This window comes from Pipra filicauda, unplaced genomic scaffold (genome assembly GCF_003945595.2).
Source record: "Pipra filicauda isolate LSUMZ 115617 unplaced genomic scaffold, ASM394559v2 scaffold57_size4234018_pilon, whole genome shotgun sequence".
Taxonomy (NCBI): Eukaryota; Metazoa; Chordata; class Aves; order Passeriformes; family Pipridae; genus Pipra; species Pipra filicauda.
In genome coordinates, this window is record NW_024104731.1 from 548042 (window position 1) to 574611 (window position 26570).

A 26570-nucleotide genomic window follows, 5' to 3' on the forward strand; every position below is an offset into this window, starting at 1 on the left:
TTACATTCTCTTTTTATTTAAACTTCACACATATTTAGGCTTCACTGTCACTAGACTGTCACCCATGGTATATAGCCATATTATCACACTAACCTCACAAGCACCGCAAACCTGAATTAAAGATGACCAGTGCTTTTTAACTACTGTGAGAAAAGCCTTGTGTTTAAGGTAAACGGGATGTCTATAATGCAGCAGATCTGCTGAATAAGCTACTTCTAGCTCAATTTTTGGATTCAGTGTTATTAGCAACTCTGGTCTGAAAAAGTGAAGAAAGTTTTCCAATCTACTTTTCTACAATTCTAATTCCACCTTTACCATTAGATTCCATTAGTTGCTGACTGTTTTTTTAAAACATTAACTTTGTAAGGAAATTTAGGAAATTCCAACTGAAGTCAAATACTTTAGCAACAGATTCTACATCATTTTTAACTGTTACCTGTGAAAGGATACTGGCATTTTCAGACAGGTTTGTTCCTTTGAACACTGAAAGTGCAAAACAGAAAATGCAGGAAAATACCACTGGTTTCTGCAATTAACTACACACCTGGGGTATTTTAAGTTCACCTCAGATAAATGTGCTGATACAAAGGAATTCCACAGGCCATGAACAGGAACTTTTTTGTTACAAACCAGCTGTACTCTAGGCTATAAAGGCAACATGTAGGTATGTACTGTGTCTACACCTCGTATTTGCAGAAGATGGAGAAACTTAGTCAGACAAGAATTTCTTGTCCCAGGAAAATGAGCAGTGTTTCTTGTAAGAGAAGTAACAAACTGCTACAAGTATGCCAACACTTAAAGTCAGTTAACTTCCAGCAACAAACTCAGAAAACCAGTTTGCAAGCCAAAGGAAAATTTTTCAAAAGACAAAATTTACAGACAAGTCCAAACTTTATTTAAAACTACTATTTTGAACAATTTTAAAATTACTAAACAAGTCACAATAAAAAATAAAAAATTAAAGACAGAAAAAGAACAGTGCAGCAAAACTGAAGTGAATTCAGTTCCAGCTGTTTAAACTGCCACAGGCAGAAGTTCACATACCTATCCTAAGAGGCAGTGCGTCAAAAATTTTACATTTTTATACAGTTCCAGAATTATGGGAAATTAGTGCTGATCTTCTGTATGCATTTGTATACATGGAGTTTATAAATGCAGATATCTTGAGGTTATTCTCATGCATTTTGAGTTCCAAAAGTTTCTGTAAAGTAAGAGTACACTCATCATTATCTAATAGCTACAAGGCATCAAAAACAGCTCATGACCACATTTCAACTTCTAGATCCCTTGAAGCACCTTGATGAAATATCTCATCCTCACAAGCATTTTGAGCCATGGATTACTTGGAACAGCTACAGCCATCCCCACATACACAGATTAGAATGGCTTAGTGCTACCTACAAATCTGGTGTGGCATGGCATTCCCAGCCAGACTGCTCCCACAGCAGGCATATGCATCAGTATCCATCAAATGGGCATGCACGACTTATGCTGGCATGGCTGTGACAAGCAGAATGCTGATAAGCAGTGAATGAAATGGAAGGAAAGATGCACCTTTCTTCACACTTTGTTCTGGAAAAATCTATGCTGTGACTGCAAATGCATTAAAAAAATGCATATTTGAGGAATTGGAACTAGCTACACTAGCAGAAAACTGCTACTATGAGAATACCCATTTCATGTCTTTATATACACCCTTACTGTATTCTCCACCGGAGAATTACAAGTCTAACAATAGAATAGAAGTCTCTAATACTGCAATTTTGTCACAATATCAACATTATATTAAAAAAAAAAATTCTCTGACCTGCATTACCATTAAGTTTTTGTAGCTGCATAAATACTGTTTATTGAAAGTGACAAATTTTTATTGCTATCATACACACTAACTTTTTTCTACCTCATTTTATGCTTCATACGAAAAATAATTTCCTTTTCTGGAAGAGATATTTTACTATTCTGAAAAGTCTCTTGAACTTTTCTATCACAAAAACACCGAGCAGTCTGTCAGAAAATTATATTGAGCATTATTAAATCAGATAATAACAATTAAACCCAAGCTTGCATAACATGAAACAAAAATACTACTCCACTTGACTAAGTTTCAAAACCATTACATTGTGACATACACTTTACATATGTTAATTTTTATGACTTTATCAGCGACAGAATCTAACAGAAGTATATCAAAGAGACAAGGAAGGCAAAATCCCTTCATATCAATAAAGTATTTTCAAATACTTTATTGGTAACAAAACCTGATATTCTTTCAGCACCACAATAATTCCTTACTTCAGTGATATTTGAATTCTAGCGTTCCAGAGTGTATTCCCAATTTGCATGTAAGATTTAGAAAATAATCTTTACCAGGTTCTTTCAAAGTTTGGGCATCTCCTACTAATTCTTGATCTCGAGCTCCACTTCCATCCAGTAATTCATCAGACAAACTGTTGGTTTGTGCCTCTGTTTCCATTTTCTTCATTAAATCTGCCTTCATAACAGAGAAAGCAAATCTCAAAATTCTGGATAATTTTTTGTGCTGTCTAGATAATAAAGACATTTAGGTATGCACTCCTAAACAACACCCCACAAATAGTAGCCAAATACCTCTGAATATACAGCAAGTTTGAGGGGCAAGTCTTCAACCTTCACAAAGTCATCTTCATCAGATTTTTGACTTACATTTCCAGAACCAGCTTCCTGTTAATAAAAGTAGTGATATTTAAGAGAATAGTGCTATTTTGTTCTATTTTCACTTTTTGACTAATAAAGTATATCAAAAAAACAATGCCCAACAAGTCTGCAAACTAGAAATAACACTGAAATAGAAAAAAGTTTCTCATGTCTCTTGGATGTATCTTAACCGAAATATACGCACATATTCGTTCACTAGCACAGGGGACTCCGTATCAGGGCTGCCAGCCATGGAGCTTTCAGAACTTGCACCGGATTTGTTTCCTGCACATGTGGTATCTAATGTTTGTGTTTCATTTACTGGTAAAGATGAGCTTGATTCTTCTGTTTTCACAGTGGCTGCTATAAAGGATTCTGGGGTATTGATTGTTAAAGGTGGTGTATTCTCCTTGACACTGAGGTAATGAGGCACAGTTGTAGCCACATCCTGTTCACCTAAAAACACAAAATTACGTTTTATCTTGGCAAAGATAGTAAAAGGTTCTGAGTGTACAAAAATGCTAGATTATTATTTTCTTACAAATTATGATCCAAAGCCATAAATGAGCAATGAAAGTGAATTAGTCTCTCAGATCAACACAAAGCTGACTGAAATAAAACATGAGTTATTCGTATTCTCATACAATTAAGTATAAGCAATTATCACATGAGAGTACATGACATGATTTCTGACTCAAAACAGTTAAAAAAACCCAAAACAAAACCCAGAAAAAACAATTCCCAGAACTAAATGACCTACTATAAAATATCCATTCTAAGTATCAGGAGATGTAATACAGAACAATAAATTCCTTAACACTCTGCCACACAGGATCTACTCAAATATTGCTTTTAGTCTACAAAAATAGGCCAAGAACAAACCCAGTATTTGCAACAGAAAAACACAGGAAGGGTGATGGTAAAAACAGTTACATCAGAAGTAACGTGCATACCACCCGGTGGGCTTCCATCTTTTGACAGAAAATGATTTCTCAGTTCTTAATCAGTTACAACACAGCATTACTCACAGAAAAAAAACAGATCTTTAAATCTTTAAAATACAAAGTGATTTCAACTGCTAGTAAAAGGGTAGTAGCAGAAAAAGCAAATACTAGACAAATCCAAACATCAAAATACTGTAACAAATTTACTCTGCTACACTTGTATGTCAAGGGCTGCAACAATCAACTAAAATTCATGCTCACATCAAGCATCAAAACCACATCTACCTACCTCAGATTATTCCAGGTTTTCTCTTTAAAAGATTTGCTGTGTCAGTATCAACACAGACATATCTAGGCAACTGATACAGTTCCATGAAAAAGTCCAGTAAGCTCTTGCAAATTTGATCATCTTTCTCTTAATTACACGTATCACAGGCAACGTCCAAGATAATTCTCACAGTATGCAAATTTTTATGGAAGTGTTAGTCCCTCAGTTACTGCATACAGGGCTTACCTTTAATATTAACAGATTCTTGTTCTGATGACAAAATCTCACCACTTTTTGCCTTACTCAATTCTTGGTTTGAATTCTATTGGGGAAGGTAAAAACGAGTTACAACAAATTCTACTGATAGCTTCGTATCTTATTGGCTAATTTACTAACTAGAAACACACTGCACACCTGCTCCATGATTTCATCTTTTCACTAGTTTGAAACAAAGCAAGTCTCACTCTCCCTGTTCATCAGCTGGTCAACAATAGTTTACAAAACCATTAACACTGACACACGTGTATTATTTGAACATTTTCTTTTCACTATAGTAGCTGCCAGGTAAACTCTTTGGTTCCACAGAAAAGATCTATTGTTTTAGCCTTTAAAGTAAAATGTTCCAGTTATGTCCTTTTCTAATGTTAATACCTGTTGAGTAAACCAAAGTTTCAAGAGATTCAGAAGTCAATCTTATTTACTGAAATATAAAGACATGACAAGTCTCCAAAACCAGGTCACACACATCCAAATATTTTAAAGACAACTAACACTGAAATGACAATAACATTTCATTATTGTTCTACAAAAAATCATCACATGATAAAGAGGAAAGACAAATCAAAGACATGCTAGAATACAGGAGTCAGTGGCTCACAACTAGAACTTGATGTCTGAAAACAGAGAAAGAACCAGTTAAAGGTTTAAAACATGATCCTTTTTTGGAAGTTTAACTTTTCATTTGCTGTTTAACCTTTTTTCTCTCTGACAGCAGATGTAAACATTAATTTTGTCTGTGTCCACCCATCCATTTTGGCATCAGCTATACCAATAATAAATTCAGGTGAGGAATGCTACATTTTTTATGTAGCAGCTATTGGTATCATGCAATTTCTTGTATCATTCTTCTACTTTCTATAGTAAGAAAACAGTGCAACAAGAAAAACTGAGTTACATACGAATATGTACTGAAAAGCTGTGCACCAGCATAGCTTTGTTCTGCATTTACAGTTTTGGTGATACCTGTTCATTTTCAGTTGTTGTTTCACTGCTGGCTTGTAGTGATGTCTGCACATCAACAGGTCCTTCCTCAAATTCAATTTCTTCATCTTCATTCTCATCTTCTCCACTGCCATAGTTAGTCAGAGCTTGGGTTTCTGCTTTTGATAAACCTAAAGGCAAATCAATGTAAAATCACCTTCATATTGCCAAATTCCACTGGGGAATTCACTGCAATGATCAGTTTTGCTCCAAAACATTCTTTAAAATTAAGATACAGTAATGACTTAACTTTCAAATATCCATATGCTTTACATCAGCTATATTATGAACAAACACCACTGTGCTGGTGTGATCTAAGTTATTAAACAAGTTGGTGTAAAGAATGTAAATGGTAAAGGAATCCAAGACAGGAGTAGTTGGTGTCAGATGAAAAACAGGATAAAAAACTAATAAAAACAGGCAAGTTTAAGTAGAAGCATATCTAAAAACCCGCATTATTTAAATTAAAAACTGCATAAAATTTCAGCAGCTTTCACATCATTCAGGTTAAAGGTTTAGCTGAGACAAGATACATAACAATGAATCTGATTCTAATGTATTTTTACTAATTACAAAGAACAAAAGCTCCTCTAATTGGAATGTTTAACCCTTCACATGACACTAGTAAATACAGTACTGCAAAGCTTTCACTGAGTAAGGACTGACTAGAAAATCTGTGAGAGAAGGTGTTACACAGTAGTACTTCATGCAAATCTTGTTGTAAAATTAAGTTGCTCAAAACTACAGTGAAAGCACAGAATAATGAGCTGTAGAAACATGACTTACTTATTGCCACTGGACCACTATCACTTTCCTCATCTTCCTCTTGATCAGACGCATCAGACCTATTGCTTTCAGGAACTCCATTACCAGCACACGTTTCTGAGTCCTGTACTTGTTTAACCATTTCAGTCTCATCCTTGTCCTAGGGAAACAAGGAATACTGTGCAATTTCATGTTTGTTTATCTGAAGACTAAACTAGGGTTTCTGCATCAAGGAGTCACCTTTAATTCTCAAAAATAAAGAAGGATCTACAGACTAAAAACCTGTTTAAGTAGTCCTTGAGGCCTTGAAATGAATACTGCAGAGCTACTCCTTAAAAGAGACCATCAGAACTTCCTATGAGAGATCATGCACTGTTCAGACATAGCTATCAAGGACTTCGTAACTACTATTTCATTATCTGAAAAGGTTGAAAAAAGGTTCTTTAGATTTGTCGTTAGCAAGAAGAAAGACACACCTGCATTATTACCTTCTAGCAACTTTCCTGCTCCTTCTAAATGAGAAGTAAAAATATTCCTAACAGCAGCTTCTCACTTCTTTAGCAATAGTTACTCAGCAGTCTCCCTGCTGAATGATTTGCTAAATACACTGAGTGAGAAAATTCTGCTCCTCCTATATGAACAAAGCCCTGAGTTTGGCTCCAGATCTTGAAAGGACTCTTCTACAGCAACCATGACAAGTGATATACAGCTTCCCCTTCTACTTCCAGTGTGACAGAAGCTCTAAGCCCTAAGAGAAAGCACTGACTCCATGAGCATACATGCCTATTCACACACCTATGCCCATTTAGGAATGCAATCAACATTCTACTTAGTACTTTACCTATATCATTCCCTTGACTGGAGAAAGCTGAACATTCCAGCAGAAAATACAAAACTTCATACACAACTCATCTCCCCAAACAATTATATTATTGGTTTTCAAAGCAAACTTAAAAAGAAAAAGGAGAAATTCTGAGCACTATATTTAATACTCAGAGCACAGGCAGACTTGGGCTCTGAAACCTCAAATACCATGTGTCCCAACTCAGAACATCTACCTTCTCCCTTACATGGAAAGTAAAAAAAACTTATTCCATACCATTAAAAAATAAAATGTTAATTGCTAAAAATATTTAAGCTCTCCTTAAGAAGGGAATCTGCAAGTTTCTCTGTTAGTTTGATAAAGTAAATCACTGAAAATAACAGATTAATAAATTTCTAAATACTGGGAAATGGGATCCTTACAAATACTTGATTCCTATAACAGAGAACAGTAAGACTTAGCGATCTGTGAAACTATCTGAAGAATAAAGACAGTTGAGAGCATACACATACTTTGTCCTCATCGACATCTTCAGCAGATGAACAAACATCCACCTGGAGACCTTTTTTTGCCTAGAAGAAACACAAATTATCTTCAATTCCAAACTGAAATAACTTGGAAATAGTGAACCAAACCAGGGCTTCATGAAAGCCAGGCTGAAATGCCAATCTTACCAAGAACTGCTATCTTAAAACGGCAGTAAGCCACAGGGACTTCTGTATACACAGATGTCTTCAAAATTTCACAGTTGCAAAGCATTAAAAAACTGTGCTAGCCCTTTTTATTTAAACAATTATGTTTATATTGGGCTAATTCTACAGTCTGTGGTTGAATCATATTTAACATATGCAATTAGATGCATCATGGCAGGGGGGTGAAACTAGATGATCTTTAAGGTCCTTTCCAACCAAACCATTCTATGATTCTAATTCTGATCAAGACAAAGCGCTGTGCTTTTCAGCAAGCAATCTAATACTGGTTACTTTACTGGAATCAAGAGAGCCACAAAAATCGTGCAAGATAAAATGTGCCTGCATCGGGATTCCAGAGTTGAGGGCTGTGAGAAAACCATACAGAGATAATTGTGCAGGTCTGTGCAAAGTAACCAGAACCTACCACTTCTGGCTCATCTCTGGCTCTGTCTGAAGTGCTGCCGCAGCAATGAAGTAAACATTGACCTTAAACCCAATTCCCTGTCTTCCAGGAGAGGAGAGGAAACCTTGAACCTAAGCTGGTTCCATGTTTTCTCAAAGCAGTGTATAAACCAAATCTTTATGTAACACGCGCCCAATGAGTAACTTCAGATAAAACAAGAACTCATGTCCAAATCTTTTTTGATTCAGAGTGTTCTGGCCTCTTTCCAGGGCACTCCACAGTCTCCCTCCTACTAGCCATGCTATTGGTACATCTAAGTTAAATTATCTTGAAATATAGTTGATGGCACTCCTAAAAATACTTGTAGGACTTTATGACAGGTTCAAAAAGTATCTTCTGCTGACATTTTAAAATAAGAATGAGTTAAGGGTTTGCTTTGCTATTAGTGTTTCTAGAGAAACCCGAAAGAACACTGAAATCATAAATACATGACCATAATCTAGTTTATTGTTTGTTCTGTAAACAGTTTATACAACTTTAAAAAAAACCAGCTATGCTCCTAATAAAAGCAATACTAAAATTAAAAATGTAAATGGTGTGAAAACCAATCCAAACTTGCTTTTTTAGAGCAAGAATATGCCCAAAGTCCTGAATATTTCTGGAAAGTTTATGTATATTTTATACTGCAAGTCTAAAAAGTGATTCTTTCTGCATATGCCAACAAAGCAACTACATGATAACTTCATAGAACTTACTCGAATTTGGTCAAGATGGTGCCAAACTAAGCTACTGCAAGGAAACCTGCAGGCATAACTGAAGAGATGATGAACTAGAACACCGAATGTGTCAAAATATTTAGCTGGGACAGTCGAACTTCTTCAGAGTAGGTAGTACAAGGCTACATTTGGAATTTGTGCTGAAAACAGTTGATATGTTTTCTTACTGCCAAACAGCACTTGCACAGAGTCAAGGCCTTTTCTGCTCCTCACTCCACCCCACCAGCAAGTGGGCTGAAGGTGAACAGGAAGCTGGAAGGGGACACAGCCAGGACAGCTGACCACAACTGAGCCAAGGGATATTCCACACCATACGGCATCATGCTTAGTATGTAAAGCTGAGGAAGGAGCAAGCAAAGGGGGGGACATTAAAAGTGATGGCATTTCCCTTCCCAAGTCACCATTACACATGATGGAGCCCTGCTCTCCCAGAAGTGGCTGAACACCTGCCTGCTCATGGGAAGTGGTGAATGAGTTCCTTGTTTTGCTCTGCTTGTGGTCATGGCTTTTGCTTTGCTTAATAAACTATCTTTATCTCAACCCATGAGCTTTCTCCGTTTACCATTCTCATTCTCTCCCCATCCCACCAGAGGGCAGTGATTAAGAGGCTGTGTGGGGCTGAGCTGCCTACTGGGGTTAAACCAATTACTCAATGGTCCCAGATGTTAATACTATTTCAACACTTGTCTACTCCTTCCTATGTGCACATTTAACCATTAAAATATTTCCTCTGAATTATGTACCAAGTCTACACAATTAGTTATCTGTAACAGGCATCATTTATAATGCAGGACTTGTCCTTATTGATGAAAACCAGTTCATGCTGGTTACTGTGATTACACAGTACTAATTAGTAAAATAAGTAAGTAAATAAATAAATAAATACAACATATGAAATAAGGTAATCAAACTAGTTTAGGAAATACACATATATAACAATCTCAGAAAAGCTACGTTTTTCAAAAATACAATAAAACAAACCTCTTTAGCATAAGACTGTATCGCTTCAGTAGTTTCTATTTTTCGTTTACATCTCTGCTTTACAGAAATACTGTTGTTGTCCAAGTCTTGCATAAGTTTAAAAAAGGCTAATTCATTAAATAACACTTCAGAGATCTCCACAAGAAGATCCTCCCCACAGTCTTTTAATTTTCTACCAGCAAATTTTGCCAGTGAATCCTGTGAAAAGAAATAATTCTTCAGTTTTTGAAACAGGCTTTCAAACTTCAAAGACTAAGTATTGTTCATATTCCCAGTAACTCAAAATTAGTTATGTATATAATAGCTTGTATTTTTTTCAAATGTTTTAGTGTCTTAAACAGATTTTAAGTGGAATCTCTAGTCAAATAACACTGGGTTAAGTAAGCTCATGTTTTAAACTGCATGCTTGTAGAAAAAAAAAAAAAGGAGCAAACTACTGATTTTCAGGAATTTACATAAAATATCCATGAAAAGCATCACCAGAGCTCTCCTTGAAGACAGCCACAGGCCAGGGATACACCTCTCATTATATGGCAGTGACGAAAAAGCAGCTCTGTGCATGGCAAATCTTAAATTTTGGGAAAGAAGATAACACCTCATCACTGTATCAAAGGTGAAGGAGAACTGCAGCTATGCTATCGAAGCTGTAAAATACAACTTCAGGGAAGCTGGTTCGTCTGTTGCTCATTAGCCAACTTGGAAGAGTTGCAAAACAGCATTGAAAAACTACTAACCTGAAGTATACTGCCAAGTTGCTTATGAAAGAACTTCACAAATTCTTTACTTTCATCGTTTTGTTGTGTAAGAGTCAAGACCATACGTCTTACTGATGTCAGTAATTGAGAAGAACATACTTCATCCATGTGTTCCTAAACAAGTATCACAGAATGAGCTTAGTTATCACTTCAAAAGAAAAGTTAGCCATCAACTGAAATACTGACACTAATTTATAAAAAAAAATCACCTGTCCAGTGAAGGAACAGCACTCCACAAACAGGTCCTAATCCATCTCACAAAGACCATACTTCTCTAATGACTGACTGGTCATGACACAAAGCTTTATTTTTCCAATATTATATATTTTTCCAATACGAGTACATGCCATCTCATAATGTTTAGACAAACTAAGAATCTTCATATACTGTGGCTGTGTATTAAAGTGTATGCTAAGATATCTACTGTTACATGCAGCTCTAAAATTGCAAGCAAAACAGAAGTCTTCAGGCAGTGCAACTCTGGCATGGCAACAGTATTCAGTTTTTAAACCTAGTATCAACCGAGAACCCTATTACACAAACCTAAGCTTATATACTGTGCCTACTATAAAAGGGAACAGGGAGGCGACTTAAGCATCTTAAAACGCAATCTTCTCTGCTCTTCACCTCGCAAAGACTATTTCTCCCTCTTTAAAGCAGTACATTTCTGCTCTGTATTCACAGAAGTTGACAAGCTCTCAACAACTTGAAAGACCTTTGTAAACTTAAGAAAATAATGCTAAAAATCAACAACTCAGAGCTATTCTTTAAAAATATCTTGTTACCTTATATGTAACAGTTTTAATCAGTTATCTCAGTTCTCTTTGCTGAAAGGCAGCAAATATTTCAGAATATTTGCTCAAACATTCCTATTTGCTCCAAAGCAAGCAAACTCTATTCTTTTTGATGTCAAGTCCACCAGCCCTGTGAAATCTAGAAACCTCACCATTTCTTTCTCCTACTAGAAGCTCCACAGAACCTTTCTGCGGAAGAATTCAGTTCTTACTTCATCAGCAGCAAGGTCTGCAACTTAACACATACTTATTGATAGCTGTTTCTAAGATGCAAGTGATCAATTTTAAATTACATTCTTCTGTCCAGTTACGCAAATCTTTTTCCTATTCTTCTAATTCACACTATATTACAAAGAGTTCTTACCTTCAGAAAAGGAATAACCTCTTTCATAATTGCTTTAATCTGCCGGTCAAGCTGCTGAGTATCTATACGAGGACATGGAACAGCAGAAACTTCACTTGACTGTGGCACAGGCTGACATTCACTGGTACCTGGACCTCGTTTTAATTTAAAAAATAGGCACAGTTAAGACATTCAATATTACTATTAAAGAAATATCAATTTCAAAAACATATTTTCCTTTTTAAAAAATAAATTGTATTTCCTTAAGTAGGCAAATATCCTTCGAAACTTAGCTAGGTTTTCAATATAACTAGAGGAAAGCAATTCAGCCAATTAAATGATTCTTCATAGTCAGAATAATTATTTTCTAAAACTTAAGCAAAATATGTGTATATGTGCATACCTTCTAATTTAGCAGTAGAAGCACCCTGAAAATTACTAGAGCAGCCCTCAGAGTCAAGGGTACTTTCAGCTTCAATTTTCATACGCTCATATTCCCTCATCCAAGACAAAGCTTTATCTAAGTGAATCACTGTGTTCCCTATATTTAGAATAAAAACATTTTTTAATCTATATAAAAAGTTTTCAATTGATAGACAAGTAAACAATTATAAAAATTAATTCAATGCCACAAGTTTTGAAATCTACGTATAACTGTAGTTGAGTTATAATATCTTATTACACACTGTGATCAACTCAAAGTGTTTCACAAGAAGCTAATCTATCTATATTTTGGTTTAGAAAATATGATTACACACTAAAAATCAAATAACAGTGTACTACTAAAGCATAGAGAATTGCAGGCATTTTGGGAGGGAAGGAGTAACACAACACTAAATCACATCATTCTTACCAAGGTCATCAGTGGCAAAGGGTTCAAAATTTGAAGATGTAGACATAGTACTCCCATTGTCTGCATCATTTTGTTCACAATCTTGACATGCTTCTGTAGGAAAGTTCTTGCCGAAAGTTTCCTAAAAAACACCAAACAACTGAATACAAAGAAAGAATGCACCACACTCTCAGAGATGTGTCAACAAGCCAGCAATTCTTTTCAGCCACATGTTGTGGTATCAAGACGTGTCACCAGGTGGTCTGACTAGAGAAGAACCTTGCTTTCAGGATATATATCTATCAGGTGATTCTACCATATCTCTTTCAAAGACTTAACTATAAAACTCATAAGAAACTGTAAGAAGGCATCAGTGATTTCTTAAATTAAAAAAAGTAAAAATTTTTGGAGAATCTTGTGATAAGTACTTGCCCTGATCCTACGCAGAAAAGGATTTGAGCTCTTTCCTAATATCAGTTTACTATTTACATCCCCCTCCATGTTCCATTCATTCCTGACACATCATTCATTTGCAGCATCAAGAATCCTACCATATTTTATCACTTTTGCATAAAGATTCTCTTGCAACTATTTGTTTAGAAAAGTCCATACTAATTTCAGCAAATTCAATCACCAGTATGAATATTTCAGTAGACAAGCATGCGCGTAAACTGAAATACAGAAAAAGCTGCCAGTAAACCAGCTTCTGAATTTGAAAACTTACATCATCTGTAGAGGCAAGGCTTTCACTGGGAGTGAGTTCAGAATTTGATGCCATCCATGTTGCAGAATTCAGTGATTTTGCGCACTTCCCTTTTTCATTGTTCTCTGATAAATGTCTGGTTACTATATCCTGGAAAAGGTAATAAATCTATGCTGTAAAAAGGGATCTAAGGTTTGTTTGATTCATACACAAGATCAACAATTTTGTGCATACCTGTAAAGCATACAGAGCCCTTTGCCTCAGATAATCTGTATTTAGCAGCTGAAGCTCATGGAAAAGTTCAATAAGAAAGTGGGGACGAGACTCATTTTGTGAAATAAGAGTTGCCACTTCAGAATAAATTGTGTCTCGCAAAGCTTCAAACATAGAAAGATCACTACCAGTTTCTGCAGAAAAAGAAAGGAACTTGTTAAGTCTGTGACAGGCATCCATTTGAAAGACAACTGCCTATCAGGTATGCAAGTTACAGGTACACAAATTATATCTCAATCATTGTAGATTCCATTATATAGCTGCTTTCGTAAAGCTTACTCATGTCCTGAAGAGCAAATATTTAAACATTCTGAAATTATGCAATCTTTTATGTACAAAATATAACATAAGGCATTCATAGGAAAAATTTTCTTTATACTTCTCAACAATACCTTTAGAAAGTACTCTTTATAAAAGAGAATATTGTACACACCACAATGTTGCTTTCAGAATAGGCACTTGAACACTGAAAATCGAGTTTTAAGATATTTCACACAAGATAACCAAAAGTCTCAAGTTTATACAAGTAGTCCACACTTTTGCGACACAGCATTGAGAAAGCTCAAGACTGAATTCAAGAAAACCACTCCTTGCCACACAAGCATAAATGCTACATTCTCATACATATCTAGAATCACTCCTGAGTTCACATAAAACCTCCTACCCTTAAGCCCTATTACATAGGTATCAGAAGACAATGTATTCCTTATCTCTCCCATTCCTTTGAAAATTAAGGATTATCCTTGCATCACAACAATTATTACATACATAATTTGGAAAGTGCTGAATGGAAGCAAAGTTAAATTTGGAAAACTCAGCTTAGTTTAACAGATGTGTATTTGTTAGTATTCAAGTTAATGAAGTTATTAGCAACACAGCAAACATTACTGTGCAATATGATTATCTGCAAATAGTTTACCAGTATTTTTGAGCAAAGGCAAGATTTTCCACCTTTGATAGAAGTCATCATAAATTGCTTCCCTCCCCCACTAATAAAACATAATAGCAGCTTTTAAACATACTAAAAATGCCTCCTAAAATTAGTTTTTTGTTGTACTATCTACCTGCATATTTTCTATTTGTAATTGTTACTATCAACAAAGCGGTAAACACATTGTCCACAATGTAATTCGAAGTAGTCTGTAACAGTGCATTTCATGCAAATTACAAGTAACTTCTTGTCTCGTTTATAGGGAAGGTGCCGCAATAGCACTAATCTTGAACATCTGCTAAACAGTGAGTTATAGGACCAAAGCAAAGAGAAGAAAAAAAAAAGTAATAGGATATTGTTGAAGCTAAGCAGTGAATGCATTACCTGGCACTTCAATGCATGCATTTCTGTTAGACTGCTGCAGAATTCTCCTAGCATGCGCTGTAGGAAAGTGGGGATAGACAGTGATAAACACAAAAATGCGCACCAGAAATAAAGACAGGGTCTATACAAAACAGCAGAAGGCAGACTGCTTAGTTATCCAAACCACATCAGAGCTGCTTATTGTGAGCACTTGACGAGTAAAAGCTACTACACATACTAATAAACAGCTCTTAGTGTGGACACAGCTACGCTGGCAAAGCTGGATATTGTTCTGTGACGACTAAAATTTCTACATCGTTCAAACGAAACAAACACACTGGCAGAACCTAAAAAGACACAGGAGAGTATTTTTATGATCTAGATATAAGAAAAGCAGATGGCAAAAATGTAAGGGTTTATGTGATGTTACATGGTTGAATTTGAATTATATTTGATGGAGCTCATTTAAGCATGACTAGAAAAAAGACATGTATGCAGTACAGGATGTAGCTTAAACACTCAGCAAAGTTTCATCAGTTGTGCCCTTACCTTCCATAAAATCACCAACAACTGGGCAAGATTGGCTACATTTTTGCTTGTCTTACAGTAACAGGTTTGTTTCTAAATTACTTTTATCAAGTACTTTAATCTACAGAAAACACACAAAAGCAATCAGTATCAAACTTTTTACTCACTTCTGTGTTTGAAGCATCCTTAGAAATTGAAATGGAAAATCCATATGCTAAATATACAGTACTGTTTTCTTGTCAAAATACACCACTTATTAAATAACACTAGCAACTAAGTATGGAGGTATTAATAACACTAGCAACTGAGTACGGAAGTCCTTTACTCAGAGTTCAGAAAACAATTAGACATTTAGAAAAGAGTACCTGAAGACATTTCTGTAGATCTACTGTATTTAATTATTTTTTCCAGCTGTTCCCGATTCCTTTTGCTAAACACCTTTGCATGAACCACCTCATCAGACTGCCTGCTTTTAGTGCTCTTGCAGGGTTCACACACACTAGAAGCACTTGCACTTTCATAACCTAATGGGAGGAAAAAAAACCAAAAAAACAAACTTACAAATGTTTTGTTACTCTTAAAAATTTGTTCATGGGCATTCTTAAAAATGCAAAACACCAATGATGTTTCCTAGCCAAAAATTTTCCTCTGTACACTGAAGCCATACAGTAGTACTAAATGCTTAGTGACTGCAACAATACAACTATACATCTTGTACTGTCATCCTGTTCTCATTCAGTATTTTACTGAAGCATATCTTTCAGCAAATCATTCAGTTTGAACATGAAGACAATGAAGATGTAACCAGTTCCTGATTACTCCAGATCTTCATGTATCTGCATCCGTGATCCTTTCACGATCGTGATATTCTAATCAGGTATGCTTTCTATTTACTGAAATACTAAAAAACCTTGTGTAGTTACATTATGTAAAATGAACTCATATTTCAGTAACTTATTTTCATTATTATAGGTACTATTTATGGAGAGCAAACTTTCTGGGATGAAATGATTACAATCCAAGCTGAGTTTGCAACAGTATTTAAGATCACTTTACAACCTACCAGTATTTTTAATTCTGCCTTTTAGCTGAGAAGAACTCTTCCTCTTATTCTTTGATTTGGGTGTTTTATCTTTTGATGCCAAGCTTGCTTGTGCTGATGCTTTTCTAGACCTAAATGTTTTTGTCACAGTCGTTGGGTCTACTGGATCAGGCATGCTACTAAAACTCTCCAAAGACTCTTCATCAAACTCTCTTCTCTGGCTCATATCAGACTGATTTTTGTGACCAGAAGCAACATTTTGTACTGAAACTGCAAAACCTGCTCTCAGCTGAAACTGATCATCTTTTTTCATTTCCTGGCTATCATTAAACCAAGTTGATCTTTTTTCCATTTCCTCTTCAGGTTGTCTATGACTCCTTCTGTCAGAAAGAAAAAGAAGGACAGACAGAGCTCAATATATCATAACCTAGTCTCTCAGATAGAAACAGCATGTATTACCAGGAAAACAGTTTATCCATAATGCAAGTTATCTGCCCTTGTTAATTAGGCACCAACTGAACATTGGAAAAAAAAAATCTAGAGAACCCTTTGAAGTGGAAAATTACAGAAATTCACAACTATCACTTATTTCAACCTATTATAATCCTACTACAATAAACTCCCTCAACAAATGATGAATTCCCACAAGCCCCAGAAGAGGGAGAAGAAAGGGAGGAGAAATTATTAAAGGAGAACTGCACTTTGACATTAAATACCTCTGGTTTTCTGCTCCATTAGAAGAACTGCTTTCAAAAGGTTTGGGGAATGCCATATACTCAGTTTTACCAGAAGCATTATTGTCTAGAGGATGTTGTTGCTCCTGCTGATCACTGCTGTGTGGGGAAATATTGTGTGCAAAATCTCCAAAACCAGAAGGGAACACTGGATTATAGTTAATACCTACAAAGTAAACAAGAGAGTCAGAAGATCCTACCTCATTTATTTGTTATAAAAGTCCAATTCGAGACATACTGACTGTGTGGAAACATAAAACTATGAAGCAAAAACACAGTGGGGAAGTAAGCAAGAACTGTTTTCATCCTGAAAGCTCCATAAGAATCAGAATTTATCTTAAATGCAGGTTTCGAACACTACTGAATACTACAATCCCATCAGTGGAGATAAAGGTCCTTCAAGAAACCCGAGTAATGAGCTCCTATAAGTGAAAATAAAAATAACAGTTCCAAAAAAAGTCAAAGTTCTGTCTGCCTGAATACTTCAAACACTGTCAAATTTACAAGAAAAGTCCAATGGTTCAAGTATTTATAGGGCCAAAAAAGTTACAGATTCAAAATACTTAAATTTTAACCTTGAAATCCTTATGGTATTGGCAAACTGAACATAGCTATTCTTCTGTGCAAGTTCCATATAATTTAACATGTTCTCAAAGTAGAAAACAGACTTTAGAATCTGCAATCTACAGTCTAGCTCTATACCTACTTCCTGGCTTCTTGAAAAGACTGAAATATATTAAGACAGTTTTGGCAACTTTGGATTATACAGTAAAATACCTACTTTTTTTCCATTTCAAATTCAACACCAAAAGTAGATTTGATAATGAGATTAGGAATACTGTATCCAAGTCAACAGTTACTTTGCAGCTCTGATGGGAACAAAAATTAGTTCACACATTCCATTTACAGGTATATAGAACAAAAATGAGTGTTGGAAGTTCTAAGAAAAACAGAAATAATTACCAGGTGCCACTTTGAAATCAGAGGGTTCACTTAGTCAGAACACTATTAAATGACTGCTGAAGGTATGTAAATGCTTCAAACATTTGAAACCTTAACTTTATGGAGTTGGTATTTTCAATTGTAAACAAATTCATATTGAGAAGGTCTTGCTTTTCATACTGAATTAAAAACATACAATTCTTCAGGAATAAATGTTAAATTTCTGCTTAAGATCATCTCAATATAAAGGAAAATTTACCGAGTTTCAGCAAGTTCACACTAAGATTTCAATTAAATGAGGGAATGGAAGCTTTTGAAATTCATATTACTTTTCAGCCCTATAGTAATACCCACCTGGAGCAAAGGAAGAAAAATTAGTAAATCCTGGAACATTGATGAGGTTCACAGGTTGGGGAGGAAAGCTGAATGGACAGAAAACAGGAGATGGAGGTGGTGGTGCACTACTGCCTCTCTCCTTTCTTGATGGCTTCTCTTGACACTGTTGTTCTTGCTGGCGCATAAGATCATTTAACATTTGTTTCAACCTTGAAAACAAGAAAAAACAATGACTTGGGAAAGAAAGAAGAATGCTAAGGAAACACTGTCAATTTACAGTAAAGTAATTTGAGCTTCCTATAATTTCACCTGCACCATATAATGTATGCACAGAACTGCTCCATTCAGCTAATAAAAAAAAACTTCAAGAAAAAAATAACTTCTCTTTAAGCTCAAGTGACAGACAGGCACAGGATTAAAACCAACTGCTCTGTAGGAGTGGTCATGTTTACAGGTTAAATATTGTTACAAGAACAACAAAAACTGACTACATTCTAAAGAAATAAGCATGCTGAAAAGGAAATTTCAATAGAAACAACCAAATACACAAAATATTTGTAGAACTGAAGTTAATATTACTTTAAAAAACTGTATGAGAGGACAGTTTTATACCACTTACCAAATACAAAGCAGAGATATAGAGCTTGAACTTCCATGCAACGATTAAAATGACTATTACAACTTTTTTCAAAAAAGATCATTTGTTCAGAAGGCAAAAACAGGACATCCAAATGAAACGTAAGAAGCATAAATTCTAACTGACAACACCAAGAAAGGACAAAAAGCTGTTTTGCTGTCTATTACCATTAGAATCCAGAATCTTGCCAGGTAGTCCAGCAAAAACTACAGACACAAAGTGTATTCAAGGAAAGCAAGCCTAAATCAAAAAAGCCAAATAAAGCTGTCATAAAAGATTTTTGGAAGAGCTGCCCACTTTTGGTTCTCTTAAAGGAGGATTACTCAAAAAGAACCTGCTCAAAGGTGTTAAAGCAGTTCTGAAAAAAAAAAAACCAACCAGAAATGTTGCACACAATTTCAAAAGCTTGAAATCAACTTAAAAGTTCAAAAGTCTCATATTTAATCATTATTTGTAATCTTTTATTCACATAACCATGTTCCCTGTTACTGAAGCATTTCAAAATCCATAGTTAAGCACTAATACAGTCAACAAACCTTTGGACATTATTCTGCTGCCAAGTCAGCTGAGTGTAACACTGGTTTAATTGATGCATAATAAGATGTACTTGTGAAGATGCAACATTATGTGGCATCATACTGTATGGGCCTGTAAGCAATGTCTGTAGAAGGCAAGAGAGGGTCTGTGGAAAGAAAATACATAACAGTGACCAAAGTACCAAAACCAGAAGTCACTGCTAGGAAAGATTTAGGGGGGAAAAAAAAAAAAAGACAAAGTAAGAACAGCAAATCAACTGCTCTTCATATCTACCTGCTGATCCTGCATCAAAGTTTGACAAATGCTGACACTAAATTCATGCTGTTTCTTCAACTGATTGATCTGCTCTTGCCATTGTTCCTTTTCTTCCACATAAGAAAGTTCAGATATCCACCGAAGGTTCTCCTGACGCCGCATACTTATGTTTTGGTGTTGCCTGGTCTTAGACACTGGACGGTAATTCCCATCTGCTGAAAGAGGACGGCAGTTTTTCCACCTGGGTTGGAAAAAAATGAAGAATGAGGAAAAAAATCCAACATTTCAAACAACTTCTAATGATACGTCCATTATTCAAATTACGTTTCAGTTGTACGTCAACAAGTCACTTGGCACAAGCCATTTGAGTGTGACAGCTAATCACCCTGCCATTTTGTCAATCCCACATTACCCTAAACAAATAGAAAATAAGATCTCCCCAACTGATGATGTTTCTGGATTTTTTTTTAGTATTGTCCCTTACTGCTATATAATATGAATTCAGGTAAGAACAGAAGTCACTAACATAGCACATTAACAAGTCCAGCCCCCGACTAGAAGGCCACTATCTACCGAAATTATTTTGGTATCAAAACCAGAGAGAATATCTGAAGATATTTAGATTACTTTTAACATAGCACTTTCATTTAGCCACACAAAACTTATTAAGGAAGTCAATCAGGTAAGCCAGAGTTAAAAATATTCACAAGACTTGAAAAACAGTTTCCAAAGCTACAAAAGCCAACAATTTAAAAGGAAAAATTTCAGAGTTAGTTTAATTCTCTGAGCTACTATTTACAAAGAGACTGATCTATATGACAGCAAAAATGTCACATCAATTATCTTTTAAGCTGATTAAAAATACACAGGAACATCAGGAGCCTCTGCCAGACAACTGGAGAGCTCAATGGCAGACATTTAATAAGACTGAAAAGAGAAGAAATAACCAAATTAGTCATATGCATTGCAGCTACAAAGACTCAGACAAGAAAATGCCACTACTCACATCTCCCTAGCATGCAGAAAGAAGTTTCCCCTTCCTGTGTAAGGATGCCTTGTAGTTAATGCTTCTTCTACCCCCTTCCAAATATACTCTGACAAACATAAGATCAACAAGTATTGCTACAAACCTATCCTTGTTTTCTTTAACAAAATAGGCATTTTCTGGTATGTTGTTATTGGGATAAATAGAGAAGCTGTCATTCAAACTCGATGCATCTTCTTCCTCTTCTTCTGCCTGACCAACTCCATCAGAGACATAACCGTCTTCATCTCCATTCTCTTCCTCTAGTGCACACTGGGTAAAACCTCCCCAGGTAGCCATTGTCCTAGTGAACATTGCAGGGGCGAGGGGAGAACAGGGATGTTTGGAAAGGAGTATTTTTTTTTTAAGTTTATGACACATTATTAAAACAATCTGTTGACAATTACACGTCTGTCTATCTGCAATTAATCAAGCTGCACCAAAATGCATTAAAACATTATCTCACCAATGCAAAATTAAACTTGTATTCTTCTAATACTGGGACAGTTAAATGAAATTACTTACTGTCTTGGAAAAATACTACTTTATTATAAATGGGACAGAGATGAAGAACAATTATTCTGATCATTTGGCATTTTCCATTAATTTTTTTCTTCTTAGGTAACTTCTACCCACTTATAAAACAGGAGAGATTAAATATGCTGGAAAACCCCACAAAACTGGCAAGTTGCCAACTAACAGTCACTTTCAGAAGTCAAGAAATTAATTTACTGCTCTGCTATATCATCATATTCAGTGCTCAGACAAACACAGGAAATAGCCCCAACACTGACATCTCACTAAACAGAAGCACTCACTGCTTAACACAGAGTGACTTTTGCTCTTACTTTTCTGTCTTATTCTGCTGTGGAGTACACTGAGCTTCTGATCCTTCACTTTTAACAGATGCAGCTACAGTAGATACTGTTTCTGCGAGCTCTCTCCTCCTCTGATCTTCAGCCATTAAAGCTTCAAGTTGCTTTCTTCTCTGTCGCAGTTCTTCTCTTAAAATCTCATGTCTTCTCATCTCAGACCATAACTTTTTGAAGTAAAATGGAAGAATTAAGAGTATAACGGTACCATAATTTTCAGAGAGAGTATGTAAGATCCAGATCATTACTTAAGACAATTTTGGAGGAAAAAGGGAAGCAAGATGCATTGAAGATAAACTAGGTTTCAAATACTTCCATCATTTTCTTTATGGATGACTTGTCTATGGTATACACTATCAAACGTTCACAGTAAAAATTCAAAATTCATTCAGCTTACACATTAATAGCTGGCAATAACCACTCTATTTAGGGAAAAATGTCTTGCCAGTTCAGGTCAGGATTTCCCTCTTTCCACAAACAAAACAAAGAAGTTATAAAAGTTTTGTTAAAAAGGCTACCACTCCACTCCCCACACCAAGTACTTAAAAACATGTCCAAGTCACCTGGAACTTTTTTAAGTCACAGAATATCAAGTATGAAATACCTCATTGCCTACTGTTACAGACTGATCACATAAAGGCTTGCCAGCTGTGTTAAACTCATTCATGGCTGGAGTCAGTGTTGCTTGTGAAGTCTGTCTATTTGCTGGGCACTTACCCAGGCCAGCTGACAACTAGAAGAGAAAGCAAAATGGCAAAATAGAGCATAATAGCTTTCTAAAACTTACCTATGGCTAAAATAAAACACAGTTGAGGTAAGAAAAATCAGTATTCCGGGAAAAGGGAGGGATTTTTGAATCAAGTCTAAATACTTATTTCAGAACTTAGCTAGGAATCAAAACAACTTAATTTACGTAATATTATAGAACGCTCTAGTTGCACAGGTATTGATAATTTACTGCTCACTTCAGAGAAAGAAGTTAATCTTCAAGGAGCATGAAAAACAGTACAGCACTGTACAGTTAAATTTAAATGCAAGAAAGTGTTGATCATGCTTACTGTTCTGAAATCACAGAAAATGATTACTAAGAGAAGTGAAGCAGCAGTGACTGGCAGGTATGGACAGACAAATTTCAGGCTAAAAATAAAATAGGTTCTCTATCTTTGAAGACTACATCAAGGCTTTTGAGGACAAACTACAGTGAAACTAAGAGCTTGATATAGCAATCACTGAGCAAGAACAGTGAATGACTTAAGCAGAACTCTTCTCTGGGTTTAAAAGTCCACCTGCTTACAGTATACAAGTATTACCAATTTTAAGTTTTTTCAAATTTTTATAGAGAAAAATGACCTGTAAGATATTTTATTTTTCGTTGCTCAACACCTTAAGAAAGCAAAGAAATACATTCTACCTACTTGAAGGTCAGGACAAGCTTTCTGTAACACTTGAATTTTTTCTTGAATTTCCATTAGTTTTCTTCTTTCTTCTTGTAACTGCTTAAGCTCCCGTTGCTGCTGCTGAAGTTTAGCTTCATAAAACTTCTCTCTGTATAAATAAGTTACCCACATGTTACTCAGCAAAAAACTGCCTAAAGCATGACTACCATCCTTTGACAAAAAGGTTTACCTTGCTTTTTCATTTAGTCGTACATCTTTTTTTAACTTGTTGGTACTAGGTCGGACATTGTTTGGTTGTTGCTTTGTCTCTTCCATCTCACCCAACAAGTCACCAATATTAGATGCATTTGCAATTGTTCCTTGAGCTTCTGAATCATCATCCTGAAATAATGTCAGAAAGGCAGTTGGACTATTTCCAAGTTGACACAAAATGTAACTAGTTCAATTTGTCAAACTGATTTTTTCAAAACCAAGTAGTCTGAATAGCATTACTTTTAGTTTAAATCATGAACTGAGAAGTTATCACCATGGCATCATGACTTTATGCTACATTAATGAGAAAATTTAAAGCTATAAAGCTCACACTACTGAAACTTCTACTATAAATGCAAGATAATTTGTCTCATTCTGGATGCATAACCCATTTGCTTGTGACTCAGTGGACAGAAACACACAAGCATATCAAGAAAGAAAGAGGGAGGCAAAGAGGAGCAGGAGACTAAGGTGAACAAATCTGCTTAATTACTGCAGTCATAAATTAAATATTACTATTAACAACTTAAAATAACAAAACTACTCCTGAAAATTAAATCTAAAATATTTTAGAGAAAGTCTTCTAGATGGTTCTCTACTCTGTTTTTTTTTTTAGTTATTTCTCCACTTTCAGTCCTCAAATTGAAAATATGAAAGCTGTAGCCACTGCTGCTTTTGTTTTCCAACATGATAATTTTTAATACAGACTCTGTTGAACAGGAGAGATCACCATCAGTGACCGAGTATGCCACAGCTCACAGACCTACAGTACCTTCGCTGAGCACATACAGATAAAAAATCTTATAAATATGAAGGAAAGACTGAACACGTGTCATTAATTAAGTTATTAAGGAACCTTTTGTATCATCTCTAATTCCAGCTTATACCACTGTACAGTTAACATCTCTATGGTGATGATATAATTTCTCAGATACTGCGAAATTTTTGATAGGAGTAAAATCTTGAAATAACAAAATGGCATTTATACTGCTGCTATTGTAAAACGTGTGTTCTAATTGAGATTGATTTTAAAATTCTCACATAAAGCTTTTACATTTCTGATACACCTACGTGTACTCAGTATGCAGACGTTACACTAGATGGTGCTCAAATATGAGTATTCTGTAGAGATATTATATCTGTCAAACTGTACTTCTATTTTTTAAAAATTAGCATGAGATATTCTAAATTAAAAACACTTCCAAATCATAATTGGCCCTCAAAACTCTAAAATAAACAAAAAACACTGCCCCCAGCCAAAACACCCCAACTCAAACATGTTGCAACATCCAAAGATTTTAATGAAAAACATTTTTCTTCACTGACTGAACAATGCCATAAAACCTACAGTTCAAAAACCTAAACCTGCTGAATATTCACTATCATCTTAAAAATGTAGACCAAAATTATTTTTTAAAATCTTAGACTTCTTGTTTCGTATTTTGTAATCCAGTGCTAAGGTTAAATATTAAGGCCATCCTTAGGTTAGCATCCCTCAAGAAAATTCCAAATTTGAACTTCAGAAGTACCATGCTTAAGTTCAGAAGAATTAAACAGTATCTCTTTTCCCCATCCTAAAAATAAGCATGTTAAATGTTACATTAGGCAGAGTATTTTTCCCTATTAGAAGTTACACATTACATGAAATAATGAATGCTACATTTTTGTGTACAAGTTTATATTTATAAAATACCTGCACCATAGCAGCAAGGTTTTGTAACCGTCTAAGTTTCTGTTTTGCAGCTATAAGCCTACTGATCTTCTGCTCAAACTCAGCATCTCCAGCAGCATCACCCAGGCTGCTTCTGTGACTAGACACAGAATCTTCACTAGCTCTGTCTTCTTCCACTTCATCATCTTCACCTTGGGGTAGATCAAGGTCTTTGTCATTCTCCCTATTATGACAGTCTAGAAGCAGGGAGAGGAGGAAACAAAACAGTACCAAAGACACATTATTGAACCCCTGAAGCCCACTGAAACTACTGGATGTTAGAAAACTATCAGCTTAATGATTAGACTCTTGAACATTTTGCTCATCAAACAAGGTTCTCCCAGATTCTGTGCAGCCATCGACTTTACTTGCACTAAGATGTAAAATTAACAGAAGATTTTAGAACATACCTAGAGCAGAAGACATCTTCAGAGTCCTTATATTAGCAGCAGATCGGTTGTTTATTTCACAGTCTGTATTAAGATGTCTTCCATCTCTGTTATTAGTTCCACACTGTACATTTGAGTTGCTATTTATTTCACTCCAACTACTGATTCCTTGAGGGTTTCTAGGGTAAAATAAATTACTCATGTTAACTTTTTAAGAACTGATATGGATACAATTTTACTTCAGCCTTTTTTTTACCTAGCTTTTATAGGAATGTGTCCCGACCATTAAAATAAAAAAACACAACCCCGTATAAAAATCAATCCAGACATTTGGAATTTTTCAATATTCATCTCTCCAACAGATTATTTTTTTAAAAATAATTAGAAGCAGCTATAAATTATTTCCTGCTAGAACTACAACAACACAAGAGACCTTCAAGTCCATGTCTGTATTATAAAAGCTTTATATGATTCATAGCTAAATGAGTATTCATTTCTGCACAGCGAAGATCCTTGATGCACACAGTTGCCTTGTTAGACCATAGCTGTAAATACCTCTCTAAACTGAAGTTTGTTTTTACTCCAATTCCCTAGTCTAGGACTGTAACCTTCTAGAGGAATTCCATACAAATAATTCCATGCTTAAATCCAAAGGAATTACGGATTTTTGAAGTCTCTTATCGAAGCGATTTTCTAAATGTTAACTCTAATCTACAAAAATAAGCTACCCAGGATAAGATGATTGTTAAACATCTGTGTAATACAGCTACTTCATTTTAAAAATTGGCAATTTAATGTAAGTAGAGATTTAAGTTATTTCTGGTTGACTGAAATAATGTACTGCAGGTTTCCTGAAGCAACAACTCAGCTACAAAGATTTAGGATGACAAAAAATACAACGACCTAATATTTGTAACAGGCTGTGGATCCTCATGTTCTGAATCACTTTCTGATTCTTCTGTTTCTTCCTCCTCCTTAGTGTTTTCATTTACAGCATCTGTCATCATATCAGATGTTTGCTCATAGTAGTGAACTAACTCACGTAACTCGTTCAGCCTCTTACGAACCTCATTTAGCTTCCTGAGGGGAAAAAAGGAGAATATTTTATATGCTTTGTCGTATTAATTGAATCTATGTAGAGTTAAAAAGTGCACATACAATTTAAAGTTCTTAAAGTTTGCCGCCAGTTTCCTATCTGTAATACCCTTCTGTTTGAAGCTCTGAACTCATTTGATTGTCTTAGACCACTTACTAAAGAGTTTGTAGTACTAAATTAAGTAGATTAAAATATGGAAACGGTAAAGTAACAAATTACTCAAAATCACTAATGCACAT

The 26570-nt window shown here is 35.3% G+C and overlaps 1 protein-coding gene across 23 annotated transcripts in view; it reads right to left on the reverse strand.

Annotated features, from left to right (window-relative positions):
• Positions 1-26570, reverse strand: part of PCM1 (pericentriolar material 1) — a 41871-nt gene continuing 15301 nt past the window's right edge. For 5 of the 23 annotated variants that reach the window (XM_027735335.2, XM_027735336.2, XM_039387603.1 and 2 more), the window contains 30 exons: positions 26136-26315; positions 25257-25414; positions 24829-25043; positions 23113-23264; positions 22902-23031; positions 22091-22219; positions 21463-21653; positions 20721-20918; positions 19609-19831; positions 19335-19480; positions 18180-18370; positions 16866-17049; positions 16171-16529; positions 15473-15631; positions 14601-14657; positions 13247-13419; positions 13034-13162; positions 12331-12451; positions 11881-12018; positions 11499-11632; positions 10320-10454; positions 9586-9783; positions 7246-7305; positions 5932-6070; positions 5128-5276; positions 4132-4207; positions 2879-3129; positions 2608-2700; positions 2368-2491; positions 1-1201 (listed from right to left, as the gene is read on the reverse strand). In XM_027735335.2, coding sequence (XP_027591136.2) covers positions 1176-1201; positions 2368-2491; positions 2608-2700; positions 2879-3129; positions 4132-4207; positions 5128-5276; positions 5932-6070; positions 7246-7305; positions 9586-9783; positions 10320-10454; positions 11499-11632; positions 11881-12018; positions 12331-12451; positions 13034-13162; positions 13247-13419; positions 14601-14657; positions 15473-15631; positions 16171-16529; positions 16866-17049; positions 18180-18370; positions 19335-19480; positions 19609-19831; positions 20721-20918; positions 21463-21653; positions 22091-22219; positions 22902-23031; positions 23113-23264; positions 24829-25043; positions 25257-25414; positions 26136-26315 — 4618 coding nt within the window. In that variant the 3' untranslated portion in view covers positions 1-1175. The remainder of the gene's footprint in view (positions 1202-2367; positions 2492-2607; positions 2701-2878; positions 3130-4131; positions 4208-5127; positions 5277-5931; positions 6071-7245; positions 7306-9585; positions 9784-10319; positions 10455-11498; positions 11633-11880; positions 12019-12330; positions 12452-13033; positions 13163-13246; positions 13420-14600; positions 14658-15472; positions 15632-16170; positions 16530-16865; positions 17050-18179; positions 18371-19334; positions 19481-19608; positions 19832-20720; positions 20919-21462; positions 21654-22090; positions 22220-22901; positions 23032-23112; positions 23265-24828; positions 25044-25256; positions 25415-26135; positions 26316-26570) is intronic. The other 18 variants (XM_039387589.1, XM_039387604.1, XM_039387602.1 and 15 more) reach the window with 14 other exon arrangements.